At 38.7% G+C, this 14554-nt stretch overlaps 1 protein-coding gene across 1 annotated transcript; it reads left to right on the top strand.

Moving 5' to 3' along the window:
• The first annotated feature begins 10440 nt into the window (after window positions 1–10440).
• Window positions 10441–14072, top strand: LOC112418063 (uncharacterized). The gene is made up of 5 exons (XM_024774256.1): window positions 10441–11021; window positions 12799–13309; window positions 13410–13615; window positions 13696–13888; window positions 13941–14072. Exons 1-5 carry the CDS (start codon window positions 10441–10443, stop codon window positions 14070–14072), a joined length of 1623 nt encoding a protein of 540 aa, XP_024630024.1.
• The last annotated feature ends 482 nt before the right edge of the window (window positions 14073–14554 follow it).

Here is a 14554-nt window from a genome sequence, read left to right as displayed (position 1 = left end):
GGAATATTCTTGGAATATACTTGCTTAGATTTTAAGTCAATTGTGTACTATAAATAGAGTAGCTAGCCATCACAAATATTCATCTTTACTTGGAATACAATAAGTGACAATTGCTTTTCTAAATAAAGTTCTTTTCTTTTCCTTTATTTTCTTGTCTTTTACTTTCATACTTTCTCTCTTCTCCCCCATGTCTACGATGAACATGAGTGAGTAGACTTCTTCTTGTCTTGGGATTGTTGGATAAGTCTAAATGACATAATCCTAATCAAACCAAGCCCTAAGCCTTAATCTTATGTAACCCTAATTTCTTATCTGAATTCACCGTCTTAACATGGATCAACCATTATCAAACTGTGGAAACGAAAGTGGAGGGTTTGATAATTGTTCGTCCATTATTCCAAATATCAATTCATAAAACGAAAGTGGAGCTTTGATATTCGAACAAGTGAATTCAGACAAGGATTGCAAAGTCAGCGAAATAGGCTTTGCAATCTTTGAGACATATAGTTTCGACCTTCAAGGGAACTAATAACAATCAAGTCAGCGAAATAGGCTTGGTTGTTAGAGGAACCAAAATCTAATAGTAATCAAGTCAGCGAAATAGGCTTGGTTGCTAGAGGAACATAAGAGAAACTGTCTTGAGAAATTAGGTCTAACATAACATTATAAGCTTATGGTTTTGGTTTGAGAAGGACTTGTTGTTTAGATGAAACCAATGATCCCAAGGCTCTTTTATTATATTGATTTTTAACCGTTTAAAAACCTCCAACTTACAATTCTCTTCTCTCTTCTAATCATCTCTAAAGGTTAATTAAATTGAACTACTCCCTGTCGGAACGATACTCTTTTATACTACTTCGGTAAGACCGTGCACTTGCGGTTTTATCTCATCAAAAACCTACGTAAATGCACCCGATGACAATTAAATACACACAAGCACAAATAATCACACACAAACACATAATAAAAGTAATTAAAATAAAACTAGCTAAAAATCGGACTATTACAACTCTCCCCCCCTAAAAAGAATTTTCGCCCTCGAAAATTTACCTGAAGGAAACAACTCCGGATACAAAACCCTCATCCTACTCTCCGGTTCCCAAGTGGCACTCTCACTAGTTGGTCCAACCCAAATCACCTTGACCAAAACAATCTCTTTGCCACACAAACGCTTCAACTCACGATCCTCAATCCTAACCGGCAAAGTCTCAACCGTTAAATTATCTCTTACTTCCAACTCATCCACTTGAATCACATGAGACGCATCATGCACATACTTCCTCAACTGAGACACATGAAACACATTATGAAGATTCGACAAAGACGGTGGTAACGCAATCCGATACGCTACAACCCCAACCTTCTCAATGACATCAAACGGTCCAACAAAACGAGGAGTCAACTTCCTACACTTCAAAGCACGACCAACTCCGGTCACAGGATTCACCCTCAAAAACACGTGATCACCAACTTGAAACTCAATATCCTTTCTCCTCTTATCATGATAACTCTTCTGTCTACTCTGAGACGCCTTCATCTTCTCCTGAATCATCTTAACCTTTTCCGTAGTCTCTTGCACAACTTCCGGTCCTAACAAAGCACTCTCTCCGGACTCAAACCAACACAACGGTGTCCTACACCTTCGACCATACAAAGCCTCAAACGGTGCCATCCCGATACTAGCATGAAAACTATTGTTGTAAGTAAACTCAATCAACGGTAAACATTCGTCCCAACTGACACCTTGCTCCAAAACACAAGCTCTCAACAAATCCTCCAAACTCTGAATAGTCCTCTCTGTCTAACCATCGGTCTGAGGATGGTAGGCAGAACTCAATCTCAACTTAGTTCCCAAAGCAGCTTGTAAACCTTCCCAAAACTTAGAAGTAAACCTCGGATCTCGATCTGACACAATACTAGAAGGAATACCATGCAATCTAACAATCTGCTCAATGTAGATCTCAGCCAACTTCGCTACAGATATATCAGTCTTGATAGGAACAAAATGCGCTGACTTCGTCAACCGATCAACAATCACCCAAATCGAATCAAAACCCTTACTAGTTTTAGGCAACGCTCCAACAAAATCCATAGAAATGCTATCCCACTTCCACTCTGGCACAAACAACGGTTGCATCATACCCGACGGTCTCTGATGTTCAATCTTCGATTTCTGACAAACCAAACAAGCATTAACAAACTCAGCAATCTCCTTCTTCATTCCAGGCCACCAAAACAGCCTTTTCAAATCTTGATACATCTTAGTTGCTCCTTGATGAATACTCAAACTACTTCTATGACCTTCGTCCAAAATTTGCCTCTTAAGCTCAAACACATCCGGCACACAAACTCGATCACGAAACATCAAAACACCATTCTCATCCAATCTAAAGTCTCCACCTTTACCTTGATTAACCAACGTCACTCGGTCCATGAGTTCCAAATCTTCCTTCTGACCCTTCTTGATCTCTTCCAAAATATTGCTTGTCAATTTCAACATACCCAACCTCACACCATCAGGTGTCAACTCACTAACCAAACTCAAGTCTCGAAACTGCTCAATCAATTCCAACTCTTTAACCATCAAAGCAGACATATGCAAAGTCTTTCTACTCAAAGCATCCGCAACAACATTAGCCTTTCCGGGATGATAACTCAACTGAAAATCAAAATCCTTAAGATATTCCAACCATCTTCTCTGCCTCATATTCAACTCTTTCTGATCAAACAAATACTTCAAACTCTTGTGGTCACTGAACACCTCAAACTTAGAACCATACAGATAATGTCTCCAAATCTTCAATGTATACACCACGGCTGCCAATTCCAAATCATGAGTCGGATAATTCTTCTCATGCACTTTCAATTGCCTCGAAGCATAAGCTACAACCTGACGATTCTGCATAAGCACACCACCAAGACCCATCTTAGAAGCATCACAATACACAACAAACGATTCCTTCGGATTCGGCAAAATCAACACCGGAGCTGAAGTCAACCTCTTCTTCAACTCTTGGAAACTCTTCTCACACTTGGCATCCCAAACATAAGCTTGTCCTTTCCGAGTCAACTGCGTCAATGGCAACGCCAACTTAGAGAATCCCTCAATGAACCTCCGATAATAACCGGCCAAACCAAGAAAGCTTCTAATCTCAAAAACAGACTTAGGAGACTCCCACTGCAACACTGCATCAACCTTGGAAGGATCCACAGAAATACCACCCTTAGAAATCACATGACCAAGGAAACTCACTTCCTTCAACCAAAACTCACACTTAGACAACTTGGCACACAACTGGTTATCTTTCAAGACTTGCAACACAATCCTCAAATGCTCAGCATGCTCTTCCTCAGACTTCGAATACACCAAAATATCATCTATGAACACCACCACAAAACGGTCCAGATAAGGATGAAATATTCTATTCATGTATTCCATAAAGACACCTGGCGCATTAGATACTCCAAATGGCATCACAGAATACTCATAGTGTCCATACCTTGTTCGGAACGCAGTTTTGGATATATCTTCCGCCTTTACTCTAATCTGATGATATCCTGATCTCAAATCAATCTTACTAAACACCTCTGCACCAACTAGCTGATCCATCAAATCATCAATCCTTGGAAGTGGATACCGATTCTTAATTGTCACCTTGTTCAACTGCCGATAATCCACACACAACCTCATGCTTCCATCTTTCTTCTTAACCAACAACACTGGAGCACCCCACGGTGAAACACTTGGTCTAATAAACTGCTTCTCAAGCAACTCTTCCAACTAGTTCTTCAATTCACCCAATTCTGATGCAGACATCCGATACGGCGCAATCGAAATAGGACTCGTGCCCGGTACCAAATCAATTGCAAATTCAACTTCCCTCTCCGGCGGTAACTCGGTAATATCCTCTGGAAAAACCTCAGGAAACTCTTGCACTACCGGCAAATCACTAACTCCTTTCTCACTACTAACCTTTAAAGATGCAAACATCATAAACACACAAGCCTCACCATCTAAAGACTTCTTCACTTGCTCCGCGGTCAAAAACTTCCTATCTAACTCTTCTACCGGCTTAGAAAAAGTCACACTTCTCGTCAAACAATTAATGCTAACCCCAAAAGCTAACAACCAATCCATACCAAAAATAACATCCATACGCTTTAACGGAAGACAAACAAGATCTAACTCAAAATCAACATCACCAAAATTAACAGGACACTTAGCACACATAAAAGAAGTAGTCACCGAACCGCTGGCCGGGGTATCAATAACCATTCCACGCAACAAAGGAGTTACAACCAAATCCAAACGTTCAACACAACTAGCCGAGATAAAAGAATGAGTCGCACCAGTATCAATAATTGCAATCAAAGGAGTACTATTGATAAAACACATACCTCGGATAAGATTATCCGGTTGCTCCACCTCCTCCGCGTTCAAAGCAAACACCTTTCCCGCCGCCTTCTTCGGCTTGGTACACTTGGTACTAATATGACCCTTCTCTCCACAATTGTAACAAGTAATCTCTCTTGCAACACCTCTGCAATCGGCCGCCTTGTGACCCGCTTTTCCACACTTGTGACAAGTAAAATCATTCTTGCAATCATTAGCATAGTGACCCAAAGTTCCACACTTAAAGCACTTAACATCCGCCAAACTTGGCCTAGAGCCTCCACCAGATTCTCTCTTCTTTCCCTTGTCCTTGCTGTAAGGTTTTCCAGCCCCATGTCATCTTCCTCTCTTTTCACCCTGAGCCTTGTAGTAATTAGACTTAGCCTTCCCAGCATCATCAAACATACGACACTTATGCACCAAAGTATCAAAGTCTCGGATCTCCTGAACACACATGTACTGATAGATGTCCGGCCTAAGCCCACTCTCAAACTTCACACACTTCGAAACCATAGCATCCTCCGCATTGATGTACGGGCAAAACCTTGCAAGCTCCTCAAACTTCGCCGCATACTCGGCCACGGACATACTCCCTTGCTTCAAATTCAGGAACTCCACTTCCTTCCTAGTCCTCAAATCCTCTGGAAAGTACTTCCTCAAAAACTCAGCTTTGAACCTTGTCCAAGTCACAACCTCTCCATCAATCTCAAGTCTTCCCTTAGCATTGGTCCACCAATACTCAGCCTCCTCAGCAAGCATGTGAGTAGCCAACCTCACCTTCTGATCATCACTAGTCACCATAGCACGAAAGATCCTCTCCATGCCTTGCAACCATGTCTGAGCTCCATCCGGGTCGAACCTTCCCTTGAACGTAGGTGGATTGTTTCACAAGAAACGATCAAGCCTCCGCTCCTCAGCTTCTCCCTCATTCCGACGACCAATCGCCGCTTGCTCATTCAATTGAGCCAACACCTGAGCCATCGCTGCCAAGGCTTGTGCAATCGCCGCATCATCACGACCTCCTGCCATGTTCGCACTACACAACCATCTAACCGATAAGAAACAACACAACAAGATTAATCTAAACACGACTGACCATGGCTCTGATACCAACTTGTAACGCTCCTATTTCTATTAAAGCAATTAAACATGCGAATAATACATTTATTCAAGAAATAGAGATTACGTCTTATTCAAAATTCAAAAACCGATAAACATGTATGTAAATCTCAACAGTTACAGCGGAATATAAATCAGAGTGATCGAATATATATACATGCCATGAGCAAATAAATCATGTCTCAAAGATAAATCTCAAAACCCAAACATACGGGTAGTCATCAACAACAACAACAAAATAATAATCCAAGGAAAATATAAACAACCTAATCTAGACCGACACGACAAGCCTAGATCAGAGCCGACACGACATCGATATCGGAGGAAGCTCCCGATATCCCAAGCAAAGACTCACCGAGACTACTCCTGCACAACGTCTACTCACCCATACAGACAAGTAGGCGGTTAAAACCACTGGGGGTAAGCATTACATTATCATAACCAAATAATAATCAAATCAAATAATATCATGCACTTGAATAATATTAGTCATGCATAAATACTTACATCACAACTCGATATCTCATATCAACATACATCAATCACATGAATAATTACCCAATCATAAATATTCATTCACAACACCAATCATTGAACAATCATTATCGACATTCATTCATCTCATTTCATCACCAATCACATATTTCACATAGGACTCATGCTATGATATGCACTTATGGACACATAAATGCATGTGGTACCAAATCTCAACAAGGTCGTCACCTCCGATGGACAAGTCAACATCGCACGTAAGGCTCACCTCTGCCTTACAATAATCTCGAAGTAAAAGAGTCATTCCTTTTACAGCAACAACGACTATGATGCATGGACATGTGTAAGGACTCGATAATGCGACAACAATTCACAATCTCAACTCAATATATAGGACAACACCCAATTATATTGATTATCTCCACAATATTGCATTACCAAGAAAACATGCCCACACACAGTTAAATCATAGTATTCCTCATCACACCAACAACTTGATTATCAACAATCAACAATATCTTTCACGCAACTCACTTATCATATGAATATTTCACCACACTATCTCAGAACGAAACAACTAGAACAAGTCGAACACTATTAACCAATCTTATCCAATAATGTTTACATGAAGTTAAGTCGTCTTCAGACTATCATACAAGACCAAGCACAACTTAAGTTCATAAAGGAATCCCGTTTTCACAACCCTTCATTTCCCACTCAAAAATATCATTTTACTTTGATTATGGTATTGACCACCCTTGCAAGCATCACCTAAGTCTATATGAGCTGTAGGTCCACTTGCAAGCCTCATTGGATTACAAAATTTATTTTTTTTGACAAGGTTTAGAACTCTCAAAATCTCACAAGTTAAGACTCATTTCAAAAATCCCAAGTATATGCGAACACTCATCGTTCCAGCAGGCTTTGGGGAATTAACAATGGTTTAACATGTTTAAAACATCATTTAAGAAAACTCGGATTGGTCCCCGAAGACCGGAACGAAAGATCAAGGTGGTTGAAACTGAAGCTGTTCGCTTAAGCGACCCTCTAGTTCGCTTAAGCGAACAAGTTACAGTAGCAACTCGACTTGTTCGCTTTCTGGTCGCTAACTGATCGCTCACTAATTCGCTTAAGCGACGACATGTTCGCTTAAGCGAACGAGTTCCAGTAGCAACCAGAAATCTTCGCTCACTCGTTCGCTCACAGTTCGCTAAAGCGAACTGAACCCAGAAAAATACTATGAATGTTCGCTTACCAGGTCGCTTAAGCGAACCTTCACAGGTTTGCAGAAATTTTACGGGTTTGGAACCCCTTTCACTCAAAATCCCCCAATTTGATTCCCAAATCCCAAAATATGTTTCCAGAACATGTTTACAGGTCAATATGACTAAAAAGACACAATCAAACTTGAAAACACTTGACATTTGAGCTAACTCTTCATTTTCACCAAAACACCAACACAACTCAAATTCTCATCATCAATTCATGAATATGCAAACCCAAGCAATTATTCATTAATCATATTATCAAATAACATTCATAACATCATTTGAACAAGCATCACATCTCAACTTAACAACAACCTAGGAGAAATTCACCAATTGAGCACAATATTCATAACTTATCATTTTTGCATATATGAACATGTAATTTCACCAACAATCATACAACTAACATCAATTCATGCATAGAAACATAACACCACAGTAAGAGCACGAATTTAGCATGAATTGTTCATCAACCCATTTTCATACAACATGAGTAAATGCAAAAATTACATGATTGTGATAATAACTAACCCCCTTACCTTTGAAGTTGATTATCCTTAATCCTAGCTTCAATTCAGCTCCTAGGTCACCCACTTGATTCCTAAAGCTCCTCTCTCCAAAACCCTTTTGCTCTTCTCTTTACCTCTTTCTCTCTCTACCTCTCTCTAGAAATATTTTGTGAAATGAAAATGATTTGGTTCTTCTAACACTACCCTAGTGTTATTTCTACTAATGGACTTAACTTAGTTTCTAGTGGGCTTAACCCATTTCTACTCAAACCAAAAATATTACTACACTTCAAACGATATTTTAATTAATAACGGTAAAGTATCACTAACGGTAAAATCTCGATTCTCTCTAGTAACTTAATGAAATAGCCATTCTCACTAATTACTAAAAGCAATTCCCACTAAAATTATAATTTTACCCATCCTCACAAAATTACCAAAATACCCTTCTAATACGAAAACCCACGTAAATGCACCCGATGACAATTAAATACACGCAAGCACAAATAATCACACACAAACACATAATAAAAGTAATTAAAATAAAACTAGCTAAAAATCGGACTGTTACATAGATCAGACAAGAGAAGAATGGAGGGAGAGATTTATCTTTAAAAAGATAAGAGAAATATTGATTTACACTTTTGAAGACTTTCTGGAATCTTTGTGTTGATCAATGTTTTTGCTAAAGCTTCAAACACTCATATGTTGTTTTAATGTATGCTTTGCAAAGGTGTGTGTTATGCTAATGTCTTGATCTCTATTTATAGAGTTCTTGAGCCTTTGTAGCCGTTGGAGAGTGACCACTGGTCTTATGTCACGTGTCTTGGGACCCATCAACTTTCACTAGAAATTTTGGGCAAACTGAAATACTTCATAATGTTGTTGTGTTCTTGAGAATACTTCAAAATGTTGTTGTTTTCATCATGATCTTCATCTGGGTTCATATGGATGAACGGTCAGATATGCATCTGGACTTTTACAGATGAATGTCACATGAATTTCTGGGTTGTACTTGAACCTTGCATGTTCTTCATTTGGTTCATGAATTTCTGGGCTTGGTTCTTGATGTTCATCATGAACAACCTTCTGAACTTTGTCCAACCTTCTGAAATCTTTTTAACTTTCTGAACTCTAACTGAGTTCTTTAAGTCTTTATTTTCTTTGATTCTTTGTATCTTGGTATAAATTGAAACTTGTTCCTGTCTTAGTTGACCACTCAAGAGCACAAGTTAAATACCAACAAATTAATCAAAATCCATTAATTCCTTAATCATCAAGGTTTGTTATCTTTAAAATTAATTAGGGATTTTGCCTCAATAGGGGGTGCGGGTTCGATTCCCATAAGAGCCTTTTTTTGAACAAAGGAAAACATACGGCCTTTGAAAGAAAAACAACCATCATTTCCACTGCACCATCTGTATACTAGTGTTAACATTTTGCGCCTGATCTAATATATATAGAAAACTTGGCGGGTGCCATGGCTCCCATGGGTCCTAACCAAGATCCGCCACTGTGAGTAACTATATGTATCACGAAAATGCAAAAGGGGAAAAGAGGTTGTTGAAATTCGGGGCCTAACTCATCCTCGCAAAACCGGCTTGTAAGGTGAGGATTGCCTCCTCTTTATAAACTCTTCTCAAGAGTCTTGTCTATCCGATTTGGGACTTGGGTTTTTCCCAATACACCCCCCTCACGCCCAGCACTCTTTGGGCTTGGTGCGTGAATAGGTTTAGGCGGCCCTTGAATTCGACAAGCTCTGATACCATGTTGAAATTCGGGGCCTAACTCATCCTCACAAAACCGGCTTGTAAGGTGAGGATTGCCTCCTCTTTATAAACTCTTCTCAAGAGTCTTGTCTATCCGATGTGGGACCTGAGTTTTTCCCAATAGAGGTATCAAATAGAAAAAGTGAAATTAAAATTTTCAATTACTTTCGTCATAAAATTGAATTAATCTCTTGATATTTTCACCAAAAAGATAAACAAGTTGGAATGGAGATTTTTTAGAGACCGAGAAAACATGGTATATATTGAAGGAATTAAGATATCAACAAGACTTGAAGGTAGTAGTTGTCTGTAGAGGTGAGATCGCTGATGATAGAATGGATCTTCGTTCAACAATAAACAAATACAGAGTTTATTCATCATGAAAGAAACAGGTTCAGAAGGTTTCTAACTGGAGAAGAGAAGTGATTGCATGCTTAGATTCTAATTTTGCTAAGTTTTTATTTATTATGGAGCGTGCGATTTATTAAATTCAATGGTTGAGATTTGGTGTAAGTCTTTTAACTTACACATGGTGTCAACGGATCCTGTCTCATATACATATCAAGTGAGATGAGTTGTTATGGTGAGAGATGAGAGGAGCAATTAACAACCATCCGATTAAATCCAATGGTTAAGATGGTTTCAACTTTAAAATATACTAAAACCATGTGATTAATTTCTTTATTCTTCTTCATCGTACTGTTTGGGTTTCTTTTGCTGATTCCTATGAATTTCCAAAACTGTCATCGATACACAATAACCTACACTTAATCATCATTTACACTTTCTCTTCTCCCAAGTTCAAAAACATCTCTCTTTTTCCCTCTCTCTTATCTCAACCGTCTTGTCCCCACCTTTTCGTCAACCTTCACTAACATCACCAAATCACCATGTCTAGCAAATCAACCTCTCCTACATCCAAGCAAACCATCGTTTATGAATCTCAAGAGACCAACGCCTCTTTTACCAAGTTGATCGAACCCATATCTACGGTTCCTCCAAGTAAACCTAAAAGGAGAACTTCCACCAAATTTGCTTCGAAGAAGAAGAAGCCTTCTAAGTCAAAAAGGGGTGAATCAAAGACCCCAATGAGCATGGCTGGAATGTACGAAAAGGAAAACCCTTTCCTATTTACCATTGTCGAACCAAATGTTGGCACTTCTGAGAAGGATCCCGAAAATGTTGATGCTGAAGTAACAGTCAAGATTGCTCCTGATGTTGCTTCTTCTGAGGTTGAAAAAGGCAACCTTGATGAAACCATAACCTCTGAAGTTTATGAATCTGGTAGAAAACTAGGGTTAGAAGACTTGAACGCTGCCATTGATAGCACTGAAAATATGGATATTGATAATCCTCAAACTGGTGTTGAAAATATTGTTGATGAATCTGCTCAAACTTCTCCTGAGCAAGCTTTTGGCCAAAGGATGTTGGGCTGGATGTTAGAACATCTTTGGACCAACAGGACAAGCAGGTTGATAATACTGCTAATATTGTTGGTAATGAGTCAGGCTCTGAAACACCCTCAGAAAAGAAAGATCATTCTAGAGAAATGGGTGTGATTTCTCCTTCTTAAGAAGAGAAATAGACGGATCTTGAAGAAGATCAATCCGTTAAGAAGGAAGAAGAGGATGTGGTGTATGTTGATAATCTGGACGAAGATGATGTCCCTTTAGTTCAGAAGTATTTTGAAAGTTTGATAGCGATTTTCGTAAGTGTACGAAATCGTGCAAGTAGTAAAATTAAAACGGTAAGATCGAGTGTCGAACTCGAGGATCGCGTTATACCGTCGAATAGTATTTATAACTTAATTGAACAAAAAGGTACTGAATTTGTTTGATTGCAATAATGAAAATTAAGCAAATTAAATTGGTTTGAACTTTATAATAATAAAGTTGTCAGGGATGACTTTCACTAGATAACTATCTTAAGTTATCGAATTGAATATGACAATTGAATCGACTTATCAAATCATTACCGAATTCTCTAATTTATTCTTGCCCTAATTCCTTAGTGACAAAATCATTAATCCTAAAATAACCCCTAATTCCTTAGTGAATTTAAGATTATAATTAAGCATAATTGAACAAGAATTCTCAAGTGGTTTCTAGGGTTTGCATCTATTCCTAGATTACAAAGGAAAGAATTTCTTATCTCAAAGTGTTTATAAATTCAACTTCCGATTCCCAATATAAACCGTAAATCAATTTAGAGGCGGGCAAGCAATAAAAGCATTAAGAGCAGAGATAAGAAAAATGATTCAATAAACTTCATCAATAATCAAAATAAAGTCATATGACAAAAGTTGTCATCTAGATAATCTCATCCCTAACAATTGAGAATCTAACTACTCATGATGTTTGTCAAAAGGTAAAAGAGAATTGAGAATTACACAAAAAATTACAGTTGATTGATGATCAAAGCTAGTTGAATTACCCTTCAATTGATCTCCCAATAGTGCCGTCGTAACCCTTATGTCGTGACCCTCTTTTCTTCTCTTTGCGAATTTACTTTGTCCCCCTTTTTATTCTTCTTTTACTTGGCTTTTATACACGCCCTCTATGATATAAGCTCCTCCACGTGTGCCAAATTTTTAGGCTTTCTTTACTCTCGCTGGACCTTTCCTTTGCTGCATTAGTGTAGTGAAAGTGGGCCCTTGTGCATTCAGTTTCTTCTTTGTGGCAAATGCATCAAATTTTGGCAAGTAATGAACAAATGTGGTGGAAGGAGACCACGTCAGTAGAAAGATAGGAAGGCCAATTACATATCATATATGCCGATCAATGCAAAACACAATTGACATCAACAAAAAAGCTAGTAGAGAAAATGGTTTTGCACTTGCTGGAAATTTGTCTCGTGTTGAACATTGCTCATCGGTCTTTCATGCTTCACAACATTGATTTCGTGCTTGAATTAACCACTCATGACTTCTCGAAACTAAGTTCACTTTGTCAACTCAACCTATAAAAATAAATAAAGAACAAAAACTCCAAGAGTTTGTTAGGTTAGAGAGAATTAGAACAAGAATGACTAACATAACTGGATATTTTCAAAATTCTCTTTTTTGCTCAGTTTGACTATAAAAGCACTTTGAATTGATTCAACTTAACTTAAAACTATTTAGAACTGACTGTAAAAATACTAACTATTGAAGAATTATCAAAGTGTTGCTAAGGGATTAAGAAGTAGCAAAGGAAAGGCTGGTCCCTCTGTGACTAGACCCCCCAGACAATTGTTCCTGCAATTTCTAGAACTCCCAAAGGAAAGAGTGATGCCTTTGTGACTGAAACCCCTAAAAGCCAAACCAAGACTGTTGGAGCTGGACCCAAGAAAGGATGGAGTAAGGTGCAGGTAAAATCCACTGTTGGAAGGTCAAGGAAGAGGAAGATTATCTCTTCTAGTGAGTCTGAGTACGATGTTGAGGAGGATGATCAAGACAGTATCCCTACGGCCTCAAAGAAATCTGCAGGAAAGAAGATGTCACAACATGTGTCTAATGTGCCCATTGACAAGATGTCTTTCCATTATCCTGAGAATGCTCAAAGGTGGAAATTCATCTTTCATAGGAGGCTGGCGTTGCAAAGAGAGCTAGGCAACGAAGCCTTAAAGATGGAAGTTGTGATTGAGATGATCAAGGAAGTTGGGCTTATGAAGACTGTTTGCAATATTGCTGGTTGCTATAAGAAGCTTGTTAAAGAATTTATGGTGAATGTTTCTGAAGACTATGACAACCCTTTAAGTCAAGAGTATCAGAATGTGTATGTTAGAGGACAGTGTGTCAACTTCTCCCCCCAACATTATCAACAAATTCCTAGGAATTGATGAAGTAGATACTGTTGAGCTGGAAGTTACTGATAATCAGGTTTGCAAGGAAATTACTGCAAACAAAGTGAAAGTTTGGCCCAAAAAGGGGAAGATTTCTTCTGGAAAGCTCTCAGTGAAGTATGTTATTCTTAATCGGATTGTTGCATCAAATTGGGTGCCAACCACACATTCTTCTGACATTGCTACAAGTTTGGGAAGATTTATCTATTTTGCAGGCACAAAAACTAGAATTAATGTTGGAAAGTATATTTTGAGCAAACTGTCAAGCATGCCAAGACTGATGCTGTTAACTTTCCTATAGCTTTTCCCACCTTATTGTGTAGTATTATGTTGGAACAACATCCTAGTCTTATAACTGCTGCTGATGTTCCTAAGAAGAGGGAATCTCCTCTTACTCTACATTATAAACTGTTTGGGTCAAGTCATGTTCCAGACATTGTTGGAACATCTGGAATTGTACCTGTTGCAGGGTTGATGACAAAACAGAAAATTGTGGCTGCTCTTAAAGACACATGTGTAATGTTGGATGAAAGGAAATCTCAGTTTGAGCTAATGATCCATTCCTTAGAGAGAGAGAGAGAGAGAGGATGTTGCAGCTGAGGGTAAGCAGGAAGGCAATGAGGATGATAATGCAGATGAAGGTGGGAATGATGATGAGGAGGGTGAGGAAGCCTCTGGTAGCAATTTAATCGCTGAATGATGCGATGGACCATTTTTTTATTATTATTTGTAACCTATGGATTTGGTTCTTTTTTCTTTGATCTGTGGACTAAGCCCTGGATATTGTGAGCACCTAGTGTGCCTATTCGGTCTGTAATCCTATGGTACTCTGCACTTTACCTTCCTATGATTTTCTGCACATTTGAGTTGATGTTCAGCAAAAAAGTGGCTTCCCTGGATCAAATGGATGTTATGAGCCTCCTCCCTATGCAAGTAGTTCCTGCTTTCTCCTAATACCTGGGGTTGCCTACAATTATTGGCATATCAAAGAGAGAAGTTTTTAACTATATTCAAGACAGAATGTGGAAAAAATTAAAAGGTTGGAAAGAAATGCACTTATCTTTTGTTGGGAAAAGCACCCTTATCAAGGTTGTTGCTCGGGCCATCCATACTTACATTATGAGCTGCTTTCTCCTCCCTAAGGGCTTCTGCAGTCATATAGAAAAAATGATATGCAACTTT

The sequence above is a fragment of the Medicago truncatula genome, chromosome 1 (assembly GCF_003473485.1).
Source record: "Medicago truncatula cultivar Jemalong A17 chromosome 1, MtrunA17r5.0-ANR, whole genome shotgun sequence".
NCBI lineage: Eukaryota > Viridiplantae > Streptophyta > Magnoliopsida > Fabales > Fabaceae > Medicago > Medicago truncatula.
The sequence above is the reverse complement of the archived record's forward strand: the minus strand, read 5'-3'. Positions and strand labels throughout refer to the sequence as shown.

Bases quoted from the DNA above. Each gene is read 5' to 3' on its own strand.
- LOC112418063 (XM_024774256.1), top strand. From the start codon at position 10,441: ATGTCTAGCAAATCAACCTCTCCTACATCCAAGCAAACCATCGTTTAT. The intron at 11,022-12,798 runs GTTGATAATACT...TGCAATTTCTAG, and splicing joins TGGACCAACAGGACAAGCAG to AACTCCCAAAGGAAAGAGTG. The intron at 13,310-13,409 runs GTTAGAGGACAG...ACTGATAATCAG, and splicing joins AAGAGTATCAGAATGTGTAT to GTTTGCAAGGAAATTACTGC.